The sequence below is a fragment of the Chroicocephalus ridibundus genome, chromosome 3 (genome assembly GCF_963924245.1).
Source record: "Chroicocephalus ridibundus chromosome 3, bChrRid1.1, whole genome shotgun sequence".
NCBI classification, from domain to species: domain Eukaryota; kingdom Metazoa; phylum Chordata; class Aves; order Charadriiformes; family Laridae; genus Chroicocephalus; species Chroicocephalus ridibundus.
Genome location: NC_086286.1, coordinates 123731474 through 123754853, shown reverse-complemented (window position 1 = coordinate 123754853; position 23380 = coordinate 123731474). Strand labels below are relative to the sequence as shown.

The 23380-nt window shown below is 42.1% G+C and overlaps 2 protein-coding genes across 2 annotated transcripts in view; both read left to right on the top strand.

Moving 5' to 3' along the window:
• The first annotated feature begins 5962 nt into the window (after positions 1–5962).
• LOC134513633 (zinc finger protein 91-like) lies at positions 5963–12516 on the top strand. Its single transcript, XM_063330644.1, has 3 exons — positions 5963–6100; positions 6325–6942; positions 7666–12516. The coding sequence occupies exons 1-3, from the start codon at positions 6058–6060 to the stop codon at positions 10269–10271; spliced, it is 3267 nt and encodes a 1088-aa protein (XP_063186714.1). The 5' UTR covers positions 5963–6057; the 3' UTR covers positions 10272–12516.
• An 890-nt stretch (positions 12517–13406) lies between these two features.
• CDC5L (cell division cycle 5 like) overlaps positions 13407–23380 on the top strand; it is a 35645-nt gene continuing 25671 nt past the window's right edge. The window contains exons 1-8 of the mRNA XM_063330643.1: positions 13407–13556; positions 16804–16907; positions 17793–17954; positions 18811–18938; positions 19792–19891; positions 20151–20369; positions 21466–21610; positions 21759–21947. Of these exons, the coding sequence (XP_063186713.1) occupies positions 13512–13556; positions 16804–16907; positions 17793–17954; positions 18811–18938; positions 19792–19891; positions 20151–20369; positions 21466–21610; positions 21759–21947 (1092 nt within the window). The 5' untranslated portion in view covers positions 13407–13511. The remainder of the gene's footprint in view (positions 13557–16803; positions 16908–17792; positions 17955–18810; positions 18939–19791; positions 19892–20150; positions 20370–21465; positions 21611–21758; positions 21948–23380) is intronic.

The following is a 23380-nucleotide window of genomic DNA, read 5'->3' as shown; positions in this document are numbered from 1 at the left end:
AAGGACTTGTGTTGCCATCTGCCAGCATTTACAAATGACAGGTTCTGCTGGTATCTGTGTGGGTGATAATAACACACAGCCACTAATAGAAACGGAATCAGGAGCATGAAATATGAAGTGGCATATGCAACTGCTGCAATAATAGTATTTATACAGCAGCAGCACTTAGAGGCTGTAATCAGTGTGTGCTCCACTAAGCAAGGTACTATGCAAACAGATAGAGGCAGAGGGCCACACGTATTCCAGCTCATTTTAGTTTTGCAGCCAAAGCTTGCATATTAGGAGTGCAATTTCCATAGATTCTTCCATAATCAAGACACACTCTAAAAAATGACTCTGTCTAGCTGATGCTTAGCACAGTACCTCACCTCTGCTCTCATTGCACAGCAATGGTATTCAACCTCCCTCAGCTTGCAGAAGCCTTAATGCTCCCTCTTGGAGCCCTGTCTGGCGAACTGAAGAATACTGATATAAGACCTTATGAAATTACTGTTACGGGCCCTTCCAACGTACAGTTCTAGATTCATGAGGATAAAAAACCACTGCTCTAGAAGCAGCCTAGGGTGACTGCACTCTCAAATTACACATTTCAGGTAAATATGTTGGTTAAGATAAATCTGGGCCGCCATTCTGGCCCCCTCAAGATGTCAAATCCACACTTCAAATAATTACATTTTATTGGGGATATTTAAGCTTCTCTTAGCGTCCAATATATTCCATATTTTTTTTCAAAATTTATTATCTTCTATAAACACAAGCTACTTATTTGACTGCTAATCAGCGCAGGCAAAGTTTCAGTACAAATCAATGTCTGGTTTTTATCTTGCAGACAGAAAGCTGTAGGTTGCTGGGTTGTGTTTTTTTTTTGTCAAAGCACATTTTTCAAAAACATCTCGTATGCATTTTCCTGTTTCTGTCACTGCTGTCTAGGAAAGCAGGGGAACATTCATTGGCCAAGACACAGACATGCACTGATAATCATAGTCGAAGCTAATAAATAAAGATCTTTGGCTATTAATAGTTAGTGGCAACTCCGACACCAGTTAACCGTGGATCTGAAGATGCCCTCTTTCTCTCAGATTTGTCACAGAAGGCAGAGATGCAGGAATCACAGATTCCTTACAAGATACTTGCCACTACTCTTTTTTTCACGCTGGAAGGTGAGCATGGGCACTGCTGCAGGCAGAAGTCTATCACTCCAGTGAAAGTTAAATCTGCAGAACGCAGTTTTGTGCAAGTGGGAGTGGAAAGACAGCTTCCTCCTTCCCCAGACTCCATAGCCCAGATGTATTCTTCAGCCGCTGGATGATAACTTTATTTGCTGGATGCCAGCGTCAAGGAGAACAGCTGATAATTAGGCTGAGAATTATAGTTTGTAACTTTAAGAAAAACTGGACTGGAAATATTCACTTTCAAGGAAAAAGTCTTGACATTTATAGCTTTATAAAGTTTGTGCACAGTTTTGCAGGTTTGTTTTGTTTTGGTTTGGTTTGGTTTTTTGTGGGGGATGTATATTTCAAATAAGATTGTTTAAAAGTTTATGCTTTAAAAAAGAAGGAATGGAAACAGATATTAATCTCCTTCCAGTGGGAATATATGATCAACTAAAACATTCCCAATTAATGTTATCTTCACCTCATTTTCTGCATTTCCTCAGCTGCACATTTAGGTTACAAAAAACACCAGCTGTCCGAGTTGTGACATCCTTTTCACCTATTAAGCCCTGCATTTTTAAAATACAAATTTGGAAATATCTCAGAAAAAAAAGGAAAGATCCAGCAAATGGCTGAAACAGAAATCACTACACAAAATCAGTGTACACATCACTGAGAATTCAGACTTGACTCACAGTCAAAAAAGAAATCCCGTTTACAAAAGATGTCTTGCAGTTTAGTCTCTTTAAAACAGCTGGGGCTTGTGCATTTGGAAAGTCACCTGTGAATTGGGAATAACGGACGTGTGGGATATTACCTTTCCACTAGCTTTGACAATTACAACTGAGATGATGTATTTTTCCACCTAAATTTCTACTTGAAGTTCAGATCTAGCTTGCCACCCCTTTTCACAAGAGATGTCTTGGACCAGCTGAGCAGGGACTGGATTATTTGTGATCTCTCGCGTATTTTCAGCTTCGTTGATTGCAGAGCCTTGCTCAGCACAGTCACGGAGCAAATCCGTGGCCGCAGAGACCTCTTGTGGAGAATCAGGCGGTTCTGGCAGGAGGAGGCTATTTTTGTTACTTTTTTTTTTTTGCATAGGACGAACAAGAAGGACGTCCCATGGATTGCTGTGGCAGGAAAAATCTAGACAAGACATTCCGCTCACCACAGTGTTTCTTTACCCAGCTTGGAGTATCAACAAGTCTTCTTACCCCAATAGCTGAAACACAGAAACCAATATTCCTCTTATTTTTGCCTAATTTAATACTCCTGATTGGGAGGGTTTTGACAATGCTCCTGCCAAGAGTTTTCGCCACTTCTATTTGAAAATGTAACTACGCCATCTGCATTTCACAAACTGAATCAATGTCTCTACATACAAAGGCAGGAGAAAGATGGGCATTTCAGTTATTTATTCTAATGCTTGTGGAGTTTCATGTTATCTTCTATTAAAAGGGAGCTGCAATCCTGCCTTTAGGAAAACCAACTGTATTTTAAAGAAACGGCTTCTAGAACCTCATGAGGTGCAACAAGGCCAAGTGCAAGGTCCTGCACCTGGGTCTGGGCAAGCCCCAGTATCAACACAGGCTGGGGGATGAAGGGATTGAGACCAGCCTTGCCGAGAAGGACTTGGGGATACTGGTGGGTGAAAGGCTGGACATCAGCCAAAAATGTGCACTCACAGCCCAGAAAGTCCCCTGCATCCTGGGCTGCATCCCCAGCAGGGTGACCAGCAGGGCGAGGGAGGTGATTCTGCCCCTCTGTTCCACTCTTGTCAGACCTCACGTGGAGTCCTGCATCCAGATCTGGGGCCCCTCAACAGAAGAAGGACATGGACCTGTTGGAGCAGGTCCAGCAGAAGGCCACAAAGATGATCAGAGGGCTGGAGCACCTCTCCTGTGAGGACAGGCTGAGAGAGTTGGGGTTGTTCAGCCTGGAGAAGAGAAGGCTCCAGGGAGACCTTACTGTGGCCTTTGAGTAGTTAAAGGGGGCTTATAAGAAAGATGGGGACAAATTTTTTATCAGGACTTGTGCTAGGGCAAGGGATAATGATTTTAAACTGAGGAAGGGTAGATTCAGACTAGATATAAGGAAGAAATTTTTTATGCGGGTTGCCCAGAGAGGTGGTAGATGCCCCATCCCTGGAAACATTCCAGGTCAGGTGGGACAGGGCTCTGAGCAACCTGACGTAGTTGAAGACGACCCTGCTCATTGCAGGGGGGTTGGACTAGAGATCTTTAAAGGTCCCTTCCAACCCAAACCATTCTATGATTCTATGAATAAAGGCTACTAACATACCTGTTTGTACAGGAAAATCACTCCATCTGGTATGCACCTGGCTAGCATTCACAGAAGGCAGAAAGGCACAGCAGACAAACTTAGAAGTGGGCACATATTTAGTTTTGGATAGTATTGACTTTCTCTGTCCTCTTTTAGCTTTCTAGCTGTTAATGTTTCTCTGCATATAAAACAAATTTTTGCAAACAGTGACTGGCTACGTGCCAAAGTTAGCAGGGATTTGGTTGAATGTTAACTGAATAGAGAAGGTTGCACCTTGTCCTTGCTTTTGTCTAATATCCATGCATGTTTTGATCAGACCTAATCAAATATTGCTGTATGTTAAACATGTTACACTTTAATACAACCCAAAGCAGTACTAAAGAGACCTATATACACAATGCCTGTCTGTTGACAAAAAAAAAAAAATTAAATGGGTGCAGCTGCAGGTATGTCAGGAAGCAAGGCACTTTAGCTGAAATTAGGTCCTTACCATGCTAACACCGAAAAAAAAGAGATAGAAAGGAAGTGCACGTTACAGTTTTTACTGCATTACTATTAACATTATTGAGATTCCTTGTGCATGCAAGCACTCTATGTGCACTCTCTTTCTTCATTAGGCGTACATGCTCAGCCTTGCTACTGGCTGGATTGGAAAACATGGAGCTGCAGCTGCCTCCCGTCTAGTGGATTACTGCATCCAGCAAACCCTAACACTTTTCTCTCAGGCCTTTGTACGAGGAACTCAGTGCATCCTGATCTCGTTATAAGGGATGACAAGTGTTTGGCAGCACCTGAGAGCTCATCAGAGCAGATGAGAACAATCTCTTCAGGGCAAATATGACCAATGTTACTCTCATTGCTGGTTTACTTTTTAGCTCAGTTTACCTTCCTTTGCTACTTTTTCTCTCAACAGCCCCAGAGAATGGATAGTTGAGCATTAAAAAAGGAACAAAATCACAGAAGCACGGAACGGTTCGAGTTGGAAGGGACCTTAAAGATCATCTAGTTCCAACACCCCTGTTGTGGGAAGGGACACCTCCCACTAGACCAGGTTGCTCAGAGCCCCATCCAGCCTGGCCTTGAACACTTCCAGGGATGGGGCATCTGCAACTGCCCTGGGCAGCTTGCTCCGGTATCTCACCATCCTCATAGTTAAAAATTTCTTCCTAATATCTAATCTAAATCTACCCTCTTTCAGCTTAAAACCATTACCCCTCATTCTATCACCACATTCCCTGACACAGACTCCCTCTCCACCTTTTCTGTAGGCCCCCTTTAGGAACTGAAAGACTTAAGCCTTTGGGCCTAATGACACAATTGCTTTGATTTTTCCTCAGTTTATAAGCTGAATTGCCAAGGACCTGGAACTAAGGAGCAAGTGAGAGCGGGACTAAGCAGTCTTTAAGCCCTGAGAAACTGTTCACTGCCCAGGAAACCCCTCCTTTCCTATGTCCTTCAGGAAAGCAGAACGCCAATTTCTGAGCTCAGACCATCACCAACACACTCTGAAGTTCATTCCTGAAGCCATCTCTGAGGGATTGTCCATGATATCCATGGAAAGAGTGGTCTGGGTAAGCTGGTGACCTTGTGGCTCCCTTTCCTTACCCAGCAAACATGTCCCAAATCTGGGTTCTTTACCTAGTGTGCAAAGAGCCGATCCACATGTAGAGTCAAAATATTTGTTTATTTAATGCCTGTGCGGAGATGGGTGCTAGGTGGAAACTCCACAAAGCTGGCATCCCTTCGCTTATATGATGTAAGCTTTTACATTTCACAAAAATCAACTAATTGGAATACGATACTTTTCACTGGGGGCTCATGATTTCACAATAAGCTCCTACCGGCTATTTGTATTCTCACTTCAAATTATAGTACATTTGCAAAATTACCACACATGCTCGGTGAGTAGGGGTCTCATCTGGGAGGCTTACAGTTTAAGATTTGGAGGTGTGGTTTCCACATTAAAATGAGCTTAGTTCACCTAAAGGACACATACTTTTTATTTTTGACACTTTGTAATACCAAGCAACTTTGCAGTTTTAACAGAACACCCCCGTTTTCCCTAGTCAGGTTCCTTGTATCTTTTTGTTATCTGCAGGGCGATACAACACGCTTGTTTCCTTTGATTGACCGAGCTCCGTTCTCCCTCAGCAACATCTTATCTGCTTTCCCTCCATCCAGACGGCCACAAGCGTCTCTCGAGTTTCTGCGTGAGGAAGGCAGGCTCGCGGGCACCGAGCCCCCCCCCGACACCGCCCGGTTGACGGGCTACCTCATCTTTTTGTTTGGCTTAAAACAGGAATAGATTTCGCAGAGCTTTCGAAGCCCCCTCAGGTGGGTGATTAAACGCGTAATTAAACTCTTTTTTTAGGCCAAACGGCCCAGCGCGCGCAGCGCTGCCTCGGGGAGGCGGATGCTCCACCCCCTCCTGCAGCCGCGCCCCCCCGCCGCTCCAGCCAATCAGGAGGCCGCAGCCGTGCGCACCCCCCCCCGTTGCCCCCTGGGAAACGGCGCTACGGTCAGTGCCGCCCCCGCCCCGTTGGTGTGCGTGCGCGACAGAGCGGCGCAGGCGCGGCGGCCGAGGCGGTGTGATCCCAGCGCGGAGCGGGGCCGGGAGATGTCGGTGGAGCAGGGGAGGACGGAGCCGGCGGACGACAGCGGTAGGTGCCTCCTTAGATGGTAGAGAGCCAGCGGGGCTCCGGCCGGGTGGGGGCTGAGGGACTGAGGCGGGGACTGAGGGACCGAGGCGAGGGGGGGCCTAACCCGCATCCCGCGCGCTGGAGGCTGGGGCCTGCGCATGCGCACAGCGGGGGGGGTGGGGGGAGCCTGCGATTTCTTCAGGTGTTTGGGAAATAGGATTAGTGTTTTCTTTCTCTGTCCCCAGAGTCGGACGTCTTTGAAATTGTTCTCCCAATCACCATCTTTGTGTTGAGCGATGATGATTTTCCGCAGGATGAGGCGGAGAAGCCAGCAGTCTCCCTTCCCGAGTGGAAGGAGGAGGGTGGCTTAAACAATAGTGGTTCCCTCAATAGCAATGTGACACCTTCAAATGACGGTAACAGTGGAACCATTTGTGAAGAAAACAAGACTGCTACAAATAAGGATAATGGTATGAAATGCTCTGAAGAGAAATGCGTTGCTGAGAGTGTGTGTAACAGAACAAAATCACCTCTAAGTGATCAGTGTGATACCAGCACGGATAAGTGTAGTCAAAATTATGTGTTGCCTACGTCACCTTGCATAACAGAGCTTACAGAGATAAATGAAACCAGTGACAGAAAAGAATGTGATGGTGATGATGGCTTTCAGAAGATTCCTCCTCTCTTCTCCTGTACTGGCGATGAGGGTGGAGGTGAGACCATCGAGACAAGCAGGCAATTGACATTGTTAGCAATATCCAAACATGAAGAACTTTTCAATGTTGCAAATGTTCTTTCTAATGTCAGTCAAGAGAAACAACCAGAAATCCACAAGGAGATGGAGACAATTGTTGAAATGGAAGGTAAGTTAGTTGTTAATAAGACTAGTGCAAGAATTTAAGAAATCTGGTAAATTTCATGTTTTTGAAATGGGTAGGAAAGTGTACAGGAAGAATCATAGAATGTGTTGGTTTGGAAGGGATCTTTAAAGGCCGAACTCATTTGTTTTGGAGTAAGTATTTCAACTTAGATTAATATCTTATACAGCAGAAAAAGAATATTGGCTGGAGTATGTTTAATTCTTTCACAGACTCCTTTGAAAAGTAGTGAAACCACGATAAACTCGTACTGTTTCATTGTGCTGCAGTTTGCAAAAGGGTGGCATTTCATTAGAGAAAAGGATCTGAAAATAATAAAAAAAAAAAAGCAGAAGTACCATACTTGTGAGAATGGAACCCTAGCAAAGTTTGGTGAAAGTCCTTTCATAGGAATTCTGGCATAAAGCTGTTGCATTAAGAATTGTAGGGAATGCAGTGTTGTCCTGTGAAATTCAGAGCTTTGAGTGAAAAGAGGGAGTGGAAAGAAAGAGGCTCATAACTTCTCTTAAAGCATTATTTAAATGTTGAGGGGGGGAAAAGCATGGGAAGAGACATTAGGAAAGAAGTGGAGATAGGGAAATACTAAGGAAGCAAAAGGAGTGAAGAGCAAGGAAGTCATTAGATAATTTGGAATTTTAACTACCAATTAATCATTAACATTGGTGATTGTATGAAATGTCATGCATGTGACTTTTTATCCCCGTGTAGATCCTGATTCTTCAAAGAATGGAGACAATGAAGCTAATAATAGAAAAAGAAAGAGAAGCAAATTTGAAGATGAAACACTGAGTTGTCTTTTGGAGCACAGCTTGAAAGAAAAAACGGAATTTACTAATAATTGTTCTGCTCCATTTCTTAACGGATGTTCTTCTACTTCAGAAGAACTGCTAAATGATGGAGGGAAACTGGAGGTGAATGCTTCCACGTCTGCTGAATCAAATACTACTGGAGAGCATATTTATAAGACATTAACTCCACTTCCTAAAAAAAGACATCGGCAACAAAAAGTTGTTTCTCCTCATGCAAGCCCAAAAGAATTTCAAAGCCAGCAAGAAGGTTTAGCATGGCTAAGTAATAGTGTGACCATCAAACCTCTTCCTAAAGCATCTTGTTCTGTAAATAAGCGTGAAAGATTGAATTTCAAGTGCAGGTTTTGTAGTTCTGTATATAAATGCAGTGCACAGCTAAAGAAACACGTTTATTCAGCTCATAAAGACAAGAAAATACATAAGTGTTGCTTTTGTAAAAGAACCTTTTTCTTTTCTGTCAACCTTAGGAATCACCTTAAATTTCATAAGAAAATGAGTAGGCTGCAAAAGGCAAGGAAGAATAGGATGAATGTGAGAAAAGCTAGGCAGAGAAACTCTGAAGAAAGAAAATCTGAGACCAAGAAAAAAGAAAGTAAGTATGAGAAATTTTTCATCAAAATTGAAAGGGACTTTACACCTCTGGGTGTGCCAGTTAGTTTTTCCTGCAAAATTTGTTTCTTTGCTTCATCAAATCCTAGGATTTTTATTCATCACATGAAGGGACATAAAGAGAGACCACCTTACCAGTGTCCTCAATGTGATTACTCCTGCGTTAGCTTGTCCTATCTGTTAAATCACATGTACTGGCATGCTGGGTATAAGCTCTACCAGTGCAGGTTTTGCACCTTTTTTTCGTTATATTTTGCAAGCATGGTAAGGCATAGCTACATACACACAGGGGCTAAACCTTATTCCTGTGAGTTCTGCCAGTCAGCATTCACCAGCATCACAGGGTTAGAGAGACACAGAAGATCACATGCGGGCAAAGAAACCCGCCAAGGGCAGCGACTTGACTTTGAAAGTGGAAGAAAAAGAACTCGAAGACCTTTAAAGAATTATACATGTGATGAGTGTAACATAGTGTTTTACTCTAGAGGACATCTCAGCTTTCATAAGAAATTTCATGAACAGTTTACGGCTACTGCCAATGGTTATACGAATCAGAGCAATGAATATCATAAAAGCAAAATATGCAAAGTTGACGGTGATTCCCAGGACCATGTTACTCCGTCCCTGTCTGCTAATGAAAATGATTGTCTCAGTGGGGGAATGCTGGCTCCTGACTTTAAGCGGGCAGGTGATGTGCAGGACTATAAGGAAATGTGCTCTGGAAAGAAATTCCATGAAAACAGACATGGAAGCAACAGCGTAGCTGTTACTGGGAATAGATCAGGAGTTCCTCTGAATTCTGTCACTTGCAAAGAGGAACCTCTCTTCAACTCCAGGGCCTCTCATCCACAAGTTCAAGATGATGATGCGTATCATCGATTCGTGGAAAACTTAAAGGATACGTGGCCTTCCAATTTGTCTACATTCAAAAGGTACAGGTGCCAGCGCTGTAATTACGCAACTGCCGTTCATAGAGACTTTCAGCTGCACCTAAAAATACATACAGATGAAAGACTGTTTGTGTGTAAAGAATGCAATAAGACATTTAAAACGGCAAACCATTTGCAGAAACACAGCCTTAGTCACATAAAAAATGGACACGAGTTTGGCCATTGCTTCTATGAAGGTAGCTGTTTAGAGAATCTTGGAGTGCATCATGAAATGTATGTACGCATGTGTCCAGAAAGAGATTTGGGTTCAGAAGTCTGTGGAGTACAGCCAGAGGTCCAGAGGGGCAGAGAAAATGATTTGCTGGCACAAAGTCAGCCACGATTCTATCAGTGCGCAGAGTGCGAGTATGCTACTTACATTTTAAGCAACCTTGAACTCCACGTAAGAACTCACACAGGTGAGAAACCTTACAGCTGCAGTGTTTGTCAGAAGAAGTTTCGTACTTCCAGTCACCTGAAAAGACACAGAGTCACGCATTTTAACATGGAGTATCTCAAGTGCAGGCGCTGTGACTATTCGACAAACAAATGGCTGTCCCTGAAACAGCATCTGGCTTCACACTCTTGTGAGGAAGGCTCGTCTGCTGGCTGCCTCTACGAACAAATGCAGCTGCCTGTCAAAACATACACCTGCGAAGAGTGTGGCTATTCCACAGCCCACAATGGAAACCTGAAGCCGCACTTGAGAATTCACACAGGGGAGAAGCCGTTCAAGTGCGACCGCTGCGCTGTGGCTTTCCGCACATCTAGCCACCTGAAGCGCCACTTGCTGACTCATTTGAAGCTGCACTGCAGAAGGTGTAAATTTTCTACGGTAGATAAACGCGCTTTCCAAAAGCATGTGAAAACACACACGAAAAAGTACAAGTGTGGAAAGTGTAATGTGACTCTGCCTACCAAAAAACTTCTGGAAAAGCATAAGCGGCAGCATAAACTTGGAATATAAGCTTGGGAATTGCAAGTTGGCACTCAGTTCTGGAGAGGTTTGCATGTCCTGAATTTGTTCATTGCTTTACATTCCCCTGCTGTCCCCAGAAAGCTGTCTGGGTCCAGACAGTGAAACTCAGGGTACTGGTTTGCTCCCGGTTCTTCTGAGAACTTCAGTTCCAGCACAGGCTGCGCTAAAGAAGATCTTGGAGGCACTTTTTCATGCCCAAGTGACTTCTTAATGCCATGAAATCAGTTATGATTTGGCCAGCGTTCATCAGTTTAGTTATTCTGTGCCACTTCTTTTCTTCTAAAAAATCAATTAAAAAAAATAAATCTCTTTTCTAGCTGAAAGAATGTTTAAAGGGAGGGAAGGAAGTGCACATTATATCATATAGTAATAACTTTTCATTTAAAAATTGTCACTGTGGAGGCTTAATGCTACCTCCGATCTGCTGAAAGTTGCATTCCCTACTCCCAGATTCTCTTGTGATACTTGCAATAGAAAAAAAAAATAAAAATAGTATCTCATAAAATTAAAGAAACAGAAGATTTTTGTTATCACTGGATAATTGAGATATGAAAATGTTTTCTATATGTGTATGTATATAAAGGGTTTATTAGGCAGTTATACTGTCTGTACTTTTGATAATAGTTCAGTAGTCTGACAAAAATGGTATTGTCCTTAATCAGATATTTTATGATACTGAGAATCCTTAAATTAATCTTCATCAATTTTATGGAAAAGACTAATGTTAATCTAGTGTGAAATGCCTTATCTTTTCTCAGGCTGGTAGTTCCTGTGCTCTTTGTTTCTTAAAATGGACAACACCGTACTTTTCAAAGAACTTCTCTGTTAATTTAATCACTTGCTGATATATTGCAAATACTACTTAGTTACATTGAGAATCTTGGCAGTATCTTGAACTGTAAAATTTATTTTGTTAAAGAGCTTTACTGTGCATCGAAAATACCATGTATATGGACCGCTTGTGACAAACAGCTGTTGTTACCTGGTATGGTGAAGACAGATGGAGGCTTCTTTCCACTTTATATTCAAGTCGAGACAAACCTTTGCTTGTTTTAGAGAATCATAGGGTGCTCGAAACACTGTGTGGACGTCACTGGCTGTGGTATTGATAACAGCGGTGTTACCTTCTGGTGTGAGGGAAGACGGTGGCAAAGGGCTGGTGCCAACTGTCCCCTGATGTTACAGTTCAGTTCATGAAACAGCGGAGTAGATGTATAGCTTCATTTAGAGAATGTAAACGTGAACCTAGTGCTGCTTTTTCACTGCTCGCAGATGTATGCTGTTCTTTATCAATAGAGATAGGTTGCCCAGAGAGGTGGTGGAGTCTCTTTGAAGATACCTCTTTGGAGATACTCAGAAGCCATCTGGACATGGTCCTGGGCAACCAGCTCTGGGTGGCCCTGCCTGAGCAGGGGGTTGGACCAGGGGACCTCCAGGGGTCCTGCAGCCATTCTGTGATTCAGGACGCAATTTTCCAAGAGCGGATTGAAACTCGTGAATAGATGCATGTATTTAAAGCCATCTCAGCAAAGGTGTTTCGGTGATTGAGTTCTTTGTAGCTGCAGTAACATCAGACAAGTAAATACCTGTGACTGTGAACCCTGGTGGTTCCGGATGGTTTTCCTATAGGCTGGGAATTCCCCATTTGGGAATGTGTGATTCAGATCTTAGAATGACTGAGCTGACCACCAAATGCAGTTGTGAGAAAGAAGAATGTTATCCTGATAAGAATAAAGAAAAAACTTTCTGGGAAATATTAACACAGTTATACAAGCGTGGAAGAATTTTTACCTGCAGTACTGTATGATTCCGATCATTTATTTGAAGACAATTTCAAAAGAACAGGTAAAAAGAGGAAACAAAAATGTGAAGGGAGTTGTATATTAATGAAGCCTGTATATCAGATCAGACTAGGATAGTTAAATCTAGTAACGAATAATTATTTAAAAGTATGGTGTACAATGATGAAGAAGGGAGCCCCATTTAAGGAAGGTAAATTCATTGAAAGATATTTTTAAATGAGTTTGTAAACAGTCTGAGTTACTTAGAGTTGTAAGAACAACAGAAGACATTTTCAGATGGAGCTTGATGAGTTTGTAAAAACAGTTATTCCAGGTGGTTGCCTGTAATAAAAAGAAATAAAGTGTTGCACGACTGATGAGGTTCCCCTCTGTTCCTTATACAGTACACTGCACTTTTGGGGATTGGAAGGGATTCTCAGTCTGCCGAGTCAAAGGAATTTAAATGTAAAGGCATACTCGTTTTAAAATAAGGACATGGGCCGTTCCTGATTTTTAATATGTTTTTTCTTGCTAGCCAGAAGTGTAATATTTTTTTAATTCTTGCAGAGTTTTAACAAAAAGCAAAGCCTTTCCTAAATCGTACTATGAAGTTTTGTCTTTCAACCCAAAATGTGCTGAATTTTTCTTGTGAAAATATATTGAATTTGGACAAAACAGTAAAATATAATAGGAATTCACACCAATGACAAAAAAGTTGAGCAAATAGGTGTCATTTTTCTGCTGGGCATCTGCTAGATAAGGGAATAAAAGTTAAACGCGGGGTGAAGTAGCTGAGTGTAGGTGAATTGGACCACTTTGCAGTGTGGTTAACCACTGTCCAGATTCACCCATAACAGATGAAGAAAATATGAAAGTTTTTAATTATTTTGCTGTATGTTGCAAGGCCAGGCTGGATGGGGCTTTGAGCAACTGGCCTGGTGGGAGGTGTCCCTGCCCATGGCAGGGGGCTTGGAACTAGGTGATTTTTAAGGTTGCTTCTAACCCAAACCGCTCTATGATTTTATATTGCTGTTTTCTACCTCAATTTCCACTTGGCCTGCAATAAACGCGCGGTTTTTTTCCCCTCAAATTAACGAAACACGCTGTTAAATGTGACACTGGCGAAATCTGATTTTTTTTTCTCCCGCCCTCCCCTTCCTTCCCCGTTTGCGTCCGTTGCGGAATTTGACCGAATTTACCGAATTTAATCGTTTTAAGGGCAGGGCCGCTCTGCCGTTCGGTCCGCCGGCCGACAGGTGGCGGTAGCCACCAAAACGCCGCGCGCGAGGCGGCGCGGAGTCTGGGCCGCTCCGCGCATGCGCAGACTCCGCGCTTTGCCGGCGGAGGGCGCTTGCGCGGGGTTTGGGCCGGCCCCGCTGAGGCGAGCAGCGTTTCTTCCCTCTCACCGCTTTCTCCCTGCCGGCTTCCGAGCCCTTTCGCCGCCAAGATGCCGCGGATTATGATTAAAGGCGGCGTGTGGCGCAACACCGAGGTAGGAACCATGATCGCTTTAATACCGCCGCCACCCGCCCCCCCCCCGCAAGGGCTGGAGCCTCAGCGGTTGGGGGGGGGGGGGGGGGTGGTCCTGCGGTAGTGCGCAGGCCTCAGTGGGGACGTCGTGGTGCGCATGCGCTGGGGTTTCATCGATCTCATTTCTTCTTCACGTATCCCATTTTCTTCTAACAGTGAGGGGGGAAATTGGGATCTTTTGGGGCCCTCTGTAGCGAGGGGTGTAGAGCTTTAGGCGCTTACAGCCACAGCGCCTGTCACTCTGGTGGGTTCCGTTCCGTTCCTCAGCAGCCTGGGCCTGCTGAGAGGAACCTTATGGAATTCAGTGAGGGCAAGTGCAGGGTGCTGCACCTGGGGAGGAATAACCCCATGCACCAGGACAGTCTGGGGCTGACCTGCTGGAGAGCAGCTCGGTGGAAAGAGACCTGAGAGTCCTGGTGGACAACAAGTTGACCGGGAGCCAGCAATGTGCCCTTGTGGCCAAGAAGGCCAATGGCATCCTGGGGTGCATCAAGAAGAGTGTGGCCAGCAGGTGGAGGGAGGTCATCCTCCCCCTCTACTCTGCCTTGGTGAGGCCACATCTGGAGTACTGTGTCCAGTTCTGGGCACAAGAGGGACTTCTTGAACTCTTGAACTTGAACTCTTCGGTTCAAGAGGGACGGGGAACTGCTGGAGAGGGTGCAGCAGAGAGCTATAAAGATGATGAGGGGACTGGAACACCTCCCTTATGAAGAAAGGCCAAGGGATTTGGGTCTCTTCAGTCTGGAAAAAAGACGGCGGAGGGGGGATCTTATCAACATTTACAAATACTTAAAGGGTGGGTGTCAGGAGGATGGGGCCAGGCTCTTTTCAGTGGTGCCTGGGGACAGGACAAGAGGTAATGGGCACACACTTGAGCATAGGAAGTTCCACCTAAACATGAGGAGGAACTTCTTTCCTTTGAGGGTGGCAGAGTCCTGGAACAGGCTGCCCAGAGAGGTGGTGGAGTCTCCATCTCTGGAGACATTCCAAAGCCGCCTGGACGCGTTCCTGTGCCACCTGCTCTAGGTGACCCTGCTCTGGCAGGGGAGGTTGGACTAGATCTCCAGAGGTCCCTTCCAACCCCTACCATTCTGTGACCTTCCTCCTCGTCCTCTGCCATCGTGGGCAGAGGTCAGATGGGTGGTTTTTGCCCTGAAGGCTGAGTGTTAGGGTGGACAGGGAGCTCAGCCCTGCCTGTGTCCTGTCACTGCTGCCTAGAGAAACCGTCCCCACAGCGGGTGGAGGGAATGTGTGGGCCTTGTTGTCCTTGGAGATGTCTGTTTTGCAGCCTGGAGTGTGGTGTGTCTTAGGCAGGGTTCTTATTCTCTAGTGGTACAAAAGAGCTGGAATCTCTTGTCCTTGAAGACCCTTCCAATATGGAAATGGTGAAGATGGATCTGGGCTCTTCATCTGCAGCCTGAATGGCTTTGTACACAGAAATCTATGTGTCGTTCCAAAAAAGAGGAAGAAATCTTCCCTCTCTGCCATGTTTGCCATCACATGTTTTCAGAACTGCAACTGATCGAGGAAGGGAAAATAAAAACATAAGAAATCAAGGATGTCCGTTTTATTAGATGGCATGTTTAAAGCAAAAGAAGGTACCCAAACACTGTGAAATCCAGAACTCGGTCACCGGGTACTGTAAACACTGGCCATGTATGTAGTTCCAGAAAGCAGTGAGGAAAAAATAGACGGTAAAGGTACTATGCACTGCATGTGCTTTTAACCACTTGTGACATATCAGCGATGTGCCAGAGGCAGCTAAACTGGGGGTCAGCAGAGGATAGGAAGAACCACTGCATGCTTACCCTCTTCTTACGGTCTTCCATAATTGACTAGTTTTGGTGACCGTTTAGAGAAACAGCAGTGGGTGAAATAGATCATCGTTTCACCCGTTATTGAGTACCAGAGATGAAATAGCTCTCTTTGGTGCTATTTTTTTGATGAACGTTTTGATTATATATACAACATTAAAAATAGAGAAAATAGAACCAGTTTATTTGAGGTCATTTGTAAAATGACTCATTACTTGCAAAAAAGCCTGCCAGTGTCATCAGTATGGCTACTGTATGCCATGTAACACCAAGTACATTTTAAAAAACAAGAGAGGATTTATTGTTTATTTTTAAATAGAAATTATACGAATTGCTCCCTGTAGCAGCTCAAGACAGAGCTCATCATCGGCTTACGGTTAAAGCTGCTCTGCGCTCTGAGAGATGCCTGTGCTAGACAGAGTATCTGTCCTTGATGGCCAGCATCTGCACGGTACAGCAGAGCGCATTCTGAACACAACTACGAGTAGTTATTGGATACAGAAGAGGAACATCTGTGGTTGACAAGGCTGCACGAATAGCTTTGATACATTTACAATACCACTTTTGTGACCTGTGAGGAAACCAGAAATAATGAACTCATTTATCTGGGGGGAGGAGAGAGAGGGATTCATGGATGGATTGACAGACAATTGGTAGGACTTCTAGCTTTTGATGAAATCTCAGTGCACAATTTGATGTATATGAACAACCTTACTCTCAAGCTGAATCCGTTACATTCCCCCCCCTCCCCCCCCCCCCCGAAATTTATAAGCTTTGGGATGAGCACTTTTGGATGTTAACATTCTGAACATTAATGTGATCTATTTTAAGATTTAATTCCAAAAGAGAAACTTACTATAAAGTTCCTTTATTTTTGCGATACTTTCTTTTTTTAAGAGCGTATTCCATTCATAGATAAATATTGCATTTGCATTAAAATATGCAAATAACAATAATTTTATGGTATTATTTAAAACAAGACACCCAAAGATATCTATCAGTTCTATTTTTTTTTCCAAATCTTGTGTCATTACCAGACAAACACTTCCCTACCTCTTTATTGCTGTCCTTCAAGGAAGACATACAGAACCTTTAAAAACGGTGATTGAAAGTAACCGTTTTGGAAGTTTTGTTGTGTCTGTGAAGTTGGCTACAATAATCGTCAGGTGTCTTTTTCGTTTAATCTTTATTGATTTAATTTGCCTTTGAGGTACAAATCCTCATTCATCTAGGGAATAAAAAGTGGAAAAGAAGCAGCAGCGCTGTGCTGTTTCCACTGGGTTAGCTGGTTACATGAAGTCCACCGTCGCCTTCTGTGCTTGAGCTCAGACTTTCTGTTTTGCAAGTTCTTGTGATAACAGTGGTTTTGTTGTTTGTTTTTTTTTTTTTTTAAAGGATGAAATTCTTAAAGCAGCTGTGATGAAATATGGCAAAAACCAGTGGTCTCGTATTGCTTCTTTATTGCATAGAAAATCAGCAAAGCAGTGCAAAGCCAGATGGTAAGTGAGAAGTGCCATGTCTGGGAATATGAGATGCATAATTAGTGGAAATTTAGAAATTAGCACAGATTAATTTATGTCCACAGAGGAACAATAGTTTTAAGATTGTTTGATTTCTGCTATTGTGGATATTTCAAATTCCTATTGCTTGAAAGTAATTGAACAAAAATAGCCAAATGTTCTCTTTGCCAGTGACTGCAGTGTTAGCAAATGCAGGATTGCTTAAAATTGCATACATGATTTTTTCCCTGTATTTACACATTTTTAGTCAGTGAGTATTACCAAGGAAGTAAAATCTTAAGATATTAATAGCTTGAGGATAAATGTGTAGAAATTGCACTGTGGAATTTCATTTAACATTAAAAAAAATACAAGCTTAAACCAAATGCAAATACGTGCCATACAAATCTATTTGAGAATCAGACTTACTTTCTCCAGTACTGAACTGTATATATTTATTAGAATACTTCTGTATAAAGGTAACAGTACTGGCACAGTTAAAGATTAATAAGATAACTGTTGAAGGATCCAGACCAAACAGATCTACCATTTCTTGTACCGTTATTTGTTGTGATATTTACTTTTTCTGGATTAATTTTGTGACTCCACGCTTTGCCAGAATAGAAATGGGGAAAGGAAGAAGAGGCAGTATCTGTATGAAAAGTGGTGGATAAATAATGCATTTTAAAGCTCAAATACATATGTGATAAAAATACTCTGGAGTAACATCCTTTTGTACAGAAAAAACTTGAAACTATGAAATTTGCATGACAAGATTTTGAAGTCTCATTGTGATGATTTGAGTAAACACTGTTCTGAATTAATTCAAGACAAATCAGTGGATAGCTTGCATCTGTCGTCCTTAATTTTTTCACTTTTTAACAGGTATGAATGGCTAGACCCGAGCATCAAAAAGACAGAGTGGTCACGGGAAGAGGAGGAGAAACTGTTGCACTTGGCCAAGCTAATGCCAACCCAGTGGAGAACCATTGCCCCGATTATTGGGAGAACTGCTGCACAGTGTTTGGAACACTATGAATTTCTGCTGTGAGTTACAATTTTTCTAGAGGTTCATACCAGGAAAATCTTCGGAGTTTGTTGTGGTGCTGTGTCGTTCCCTTCCCCCATGGAGCTGAAGAGTGGTAGTTTCAAGTTGATGAGGTCTTTTTGTAAGCAAATCTTTCAAGGATCAATTCGTCTAGCTTGAAAGAAGCAGCTTTGGGAACCTGGAGAGCAGGCTTCAGTAGAGATAGGTCTTTATTTTCTTGCTTCTGGTCATTCAGGCTAGAAGAGTGTAAAGACTGATGCCTTTTATAGGCTTCCATTTCAGGCTTATTTGGGTATTTTTTGACTGACTGATGAGCATGAGTGAGTGTGTGAGGGAGAAGAAAAAAGACAGACCCAAAAGACATGTTATTGAAATGACTGAACGTGTGGCCGTCATCTCTGTATGCTACAGAGGGTTTCTTTAGGCCATGAGAAAGGAAGGAAATTGCCATTTTCCCTTGTGAGCTTTTTTAATTCTGCTGTGATTGGTGGAGTATAAAAGCGTAATTGGAAACTCAATTGTTCGTTTTGTCACACTGCCTGAATTCCTGTCCTTACTGCTAAAGGTTACCCAAGGAGACATCTCTACTATTAGCTTTGTCAATACTGTATTTTATAATATATTTTAGTGTTGTAATGTAATACTATGTCGGCTTCTTTCTCTTGTCTGATTTAAGATTGAGAATCTTAGTTCATGAATCTTTTCTGCAGTAATTGTGTAACAGGTTTGTGTATGGTGCATAGTGCAAGGTTACTTTTTTTTTTTATCAGTCTCTGGGGACGTTTAAGGGATGGTTATTGTGAGCCTGGGGGAAAACAAAGAGCCAGTTGTGACATACATACAATGTCTTTTTAGGGACAAAGCTGCTCAGAGAGACAATGAAGAAGAAACTGCTGATGATCCTCGGAAACTTAAACCTGGAGAAATTGATCCAAATCCAGAAACCAAACCAGCCAGGCCAGATCCTATTGACATGGATGAAGGTAAAATAGGAGTTTGATAACTGTTTTTTGTCAGAAATCTGGTATCTTTGGTTTTAAATTTTACACAGCTTCTGTACCCTGGGTTTCTTTTGTCTTTTTTTTCTCCACTCCCTGATGATTTTTTCTTACAGGTTTTGTTTTATTTCTGTATCTGGCCAGTCAGTTACACTTTTCCAGTTTTCTTTTCCTTTTCTTGGTGTGCTTTCTGCCTTCTAATCTGTCCTCGCCATCTCTTACCATGACTGACTGTTATTTGCTTTGACAATTGCTCTGCTTGTTTGCACTCTTATTGCTGTATCTTCATCTTCTCCCATCAGCTCCTACCTCCCATATGAATCCACGCTGAAGCACAGGAGGACAACATGACTTTTTTGCCTTGCACATAGCAATGTTATGAACTAAAAAAATGAATGTTGCTAAAATTCCATGAAAGGACCAGTGCTGTTTTTGAACAGTCACAGGTTCACAAACATGGTGCTCTTGGATCTGTATCGAAATGAAATTAACAAGTTCTCTGATATAGTACTCTCAGATGAAGATGTAAATGAAATTATAATTTTGTTAGTGTGGTCATTTTGCCTCTGCGTAGATATTTTGTTTTGCTGTGGCTATTAGTTGAATTATTTTCAACATTAGGTATTTTTTTCTTAGAGCCTCCATTTCATCTGGCCAAAGATTTAGAAAATATATTGGAACAACTTGGAGAAAACTAGTTCAGCGATCATGCAGAATGCCTGTGAAAACATTGATTCATTCAGTTTTTAAAGATTGCTTTCTGATCTTAATGTCACTTTTTCCCTTACTCCCATCTTTAAGTGCAAATTAATAACTGTATTTATCTGTACTATCGTAGATGAACTTGAAATGCTGTCTGAAGCTAGAGCTCGTCTGGCTAATACGCAGGGAAAGAAGGCCAAAAGAAAAGCAAGAGAGAAGCAACTGGAAGAAGCTAGGTAAGCTTGTGCTTAGTTTCTTATACTGGGGCTGCTTTTGTTGACTCTGGAGCATTTACCATGCATAAAGTCAGGCACAGCCTTAAGTCATTGCAGAATCAGACTTTTTGATAGTCGTTTATGACAAGAGCTTCATTCTTGATGTTTAAATACACGCAGCCCTGCTCAGCAGCAACTGATTAAAGTAGTACCAGATCTTCGGATATGGGAGCCACCTGTAGGCGTGCACTTTATATCACGTTGTATTACTTTTTCTTAGACGGCTTGCTGCTCTCCAGAAAAGACGAGAACTTCGGGCTGCTGGAATTGAGATCCAGAAGAAAAGAAAAAAGAAGAGAGGTGTGGATTATAATGCAGAAATTCCATTTGAAAAGAAGCCTGCCCCTGGTTTTTATGATACATCGGAGGAAAACTACCAGTCCCTGGATGCAGATTTCAGGAAGCTACGTCAGCAAGACTTGGATGGAGAATTAAGATCGTAAGTCTGTGTTATACTAAGCAGAGAACAGTATATTTGAAAAAAAGACACACATATATATATATATGTGTGTTAAGTCATGAAAATGCCTGAAATATTACGTGGGCAGGAGTTGTATTTTCCATGGGACAGGTACCAGTGCAGATTGCTTCTGCCTTTTCAGTCTTCTGTATTGCTTTGTCTTTCTAAAAGGTCCAGTTGAGCCCTTTTTCCATGAGAATAAAGTTTCTCAGGCACGTTCTTGCTCTTTCAATGGAAATCTTAAGGTTTTTGAGGTTTCTTTTTTTTTTTTTTTAACAGTAGATTTGCTTGTGTATTTGTAGTCCTTTCTCCAATTTATAACGTTATTAAGATTGCTTACAGGAGTAGATTTTACTTGTAGTATTACTTTTGATGGAATTGTTCTTACGTAGAATCTTCCCCCTCCAAAAAAATCCCAAAACATGCAGTTGAAAAATTAAATGTCCATCTTCATCAGCAGCAGTATGGCACATATTTCATTGTACAGTTGCATCTTCCACTACTTCTGCCAACTGCTTTTTACTGAGAGGGTTAATTAATTCTTACTGTATGGTTCTTAGTTCAGAGAGTCTGGCAGGAGCTTCAAACTGCCATGGATTACTAAATTAAGATTGCAGAGGCTGAATCCATTGCTGTTTGAAGAAAATACCATTTTCATTATATACTGAAGAGAACTTGGTTCCCATATCCCACACAAAATATTCATCTTCCCTCAGCAGCTGCTGGAGGAAAAGGGACTGTTCATGTCCTCTAATTCTTGCTATCTAAGTTCTTGGACTGACATTTTTTACTTACTCCCATGCCCCTGCTGATTGTAGATGGAGCAACCGTCTGTTGCTAAATTCCAGAATTCAGAAGCATTACACAGCCTTGTTCTGGGTTCTGCTGCAAGATCAGCACACCATATCTAATCACTGAACTTCCACACCACCAGGTGGTTCACTCTTCCTGCAACACGTTTTATTTCATCAGATCCAATTTTTGATGAGGGTGTGGGCTTTTTGCTTTTTTCTTGTTTGTTGACTTTGTAGCTTTCCTGTATGTTCTAAACTGATTCTCTTATCCATAATGACAGTGAAAGGGAGGGAAGAGAGCGCAAAAAAGACAAACAACATATGAAACGCAAAAAAGAGTCAGACCTGCCTTCAGCTATTCTACAGACCAGTGGAGTGTCAGAATTTACCAAAAAAAGAAGTAAACTAGTGCTTCCAGCTCCTCAGGTGAGCTCTTCATTGATCAATAAATGACTTATAAGGTCAATGCCAATCACTGTTTTCTGTTTTATCAAGTGGATCTCGTGGTTTTATGTTATCTTGTGGTTGTGTGTTATATATCATAATATATGCCTTGGAATTTTCTCTTTTAAAGATCTCTGATACAGAACTTGAAGAAGTTGTAAAAGTAGGCCAGGCAAGTGAGATTGCACGCCAGACTGCTGAGGAATCTGGAATTACAAACTCGGCTTCCAGCACCCTTCTGTCTGAGTATAATGTGACCAACAACAGCATAGCACTAAGGACTCCTAAAACTCCGGCAGCACAGGACAGGATCCTGCAGGTAGAGTATGAGCTTTTAGTTCTAGTGCAGTGGTCAGCTGAATAGAAGGTGTAAGTACAATAAAAACATTCCTTAGATTATGTGCAGTACTGGGCTTTGAACTGGTACGGGATCTCCAGGGCACACTGAAAGGCATAGAAGCAGATCCACTCCTATCTGATTAGTTGTTGCCATGCTTGAAAACACTATGATAGTTTTTGGATTTTTTTGTATTATATGTTGCACACATTAACCATTCTCCTGGTATCTTGTATAATTTCCCCTTGTCTTAGGTACATCTCAGCATTGAAGGTGTATATGGTGTTCACGTCCTTAAAACAATGTCTTTTATTGTTGTCTACTTAGTTTTGCTGTTCAGCTTTTACTTCAGCTAACAAGAAGTAATTAACTGCAACAACAGAAAAATATTTTCCTAGCATTTTATTGGCTTAAAACCACTTAAGACAAAGATTGTCAAAAACCTACTTTTGCAGCCTCTGAATTATATTGTGTTGCGCTGATTGTGTGAGTGTCTGGGTTCTTTGAAAAACTGGTAGCATTGGGTAATGGTTTTTTGAGTGTGGGGAAGTGGCTAAATGAAATCAGCACAGCTAGTGTGTAAAACAAACAAACAAAATTCCACCCCAAAACTGCACCTCAAAACAAAAAAAAAACCCAGCCTGTGCTGATAATGAGCTGTATTTCAACAGTTTCTGTTTCATGGTGGGAGAAAAGAGAAAGTTCCTGACTCTGCAGATCATGACCTAAGTCTCTGTGCAGTATGTGCAGGAATGGTCACATTCACCTTCGAATGGAGTACTCTGACATCACATATGTCACAGTATTATGCATATACATAGTTCTGTAGATGGATTAGCAGTATCTGTGGAGATGATTGCTACAAGCAGTATTTTCGTTATCGCAGCTCATTTTCAGAGTGCCTTAATTCTTCATTGTTAAAAGGAAATATAAAAAATAGGAGGGTATCCATAAAAGCCCCAATTGAGTCATGGACCAAAAATATGAATAGTGACCATCTCTTTTGGAACATTCTCTCTGAAGTGCAGTTTGTATAAATTTCATTGATGTTGGATTTCAGAGTGCAAGTGTGCTGTTCCCTCTGAAAATCAGGATCCTTAGGATGACTGGAGTATTCAGTCACTAATAAATCCTGCAGATTTATGGAGTCTGGCAAACTGAAGGAAATTGAAACGTTAAGTAACCCACTCATTTTTGCAATTCCAATTTATTTTACTGAAAATGAAGATTAAAATCCCTTGCAGGGGAACAGTAGGGTTTGTAAATACCAGTGTATGGGAGTTAAAGTGTTAAATGTTTTCCATAAACAGATTGATGTTTAAATTACTCTTCAGCTCTTACTGCTACTGAATCTGTTAAAAACATATAGTGGAGTGTGACTCTGAAAGTCTTAGTGATGTACTGCATGTGTTATC

Excerpts from the sequence above, each read along its gene's own strand:
- LOC134513633 (XM_063330644.1), top strand. The coding sequence starts at position 6,058 with ATGTCGGTGGAGCAGGGGAGGACGGAGCCGGCGGACGACAGCG. Across the intron at positions 6,101-6,324 it reads GGAGCCGGCGGACGACAGCG|AGTCGGACGTCTTTGAAATT; the intron begins GTAGGTGCCTCC and ends CTCTGTCCCCAG. Across the intron at positions 6,943-7,665 it reads GACAATTGTTGAAATGGAAG|ATCCTGATTCTTCAAAGAAT; the intron begins GTAAGTTAGTTG and ends ATCCCCGTGTAG.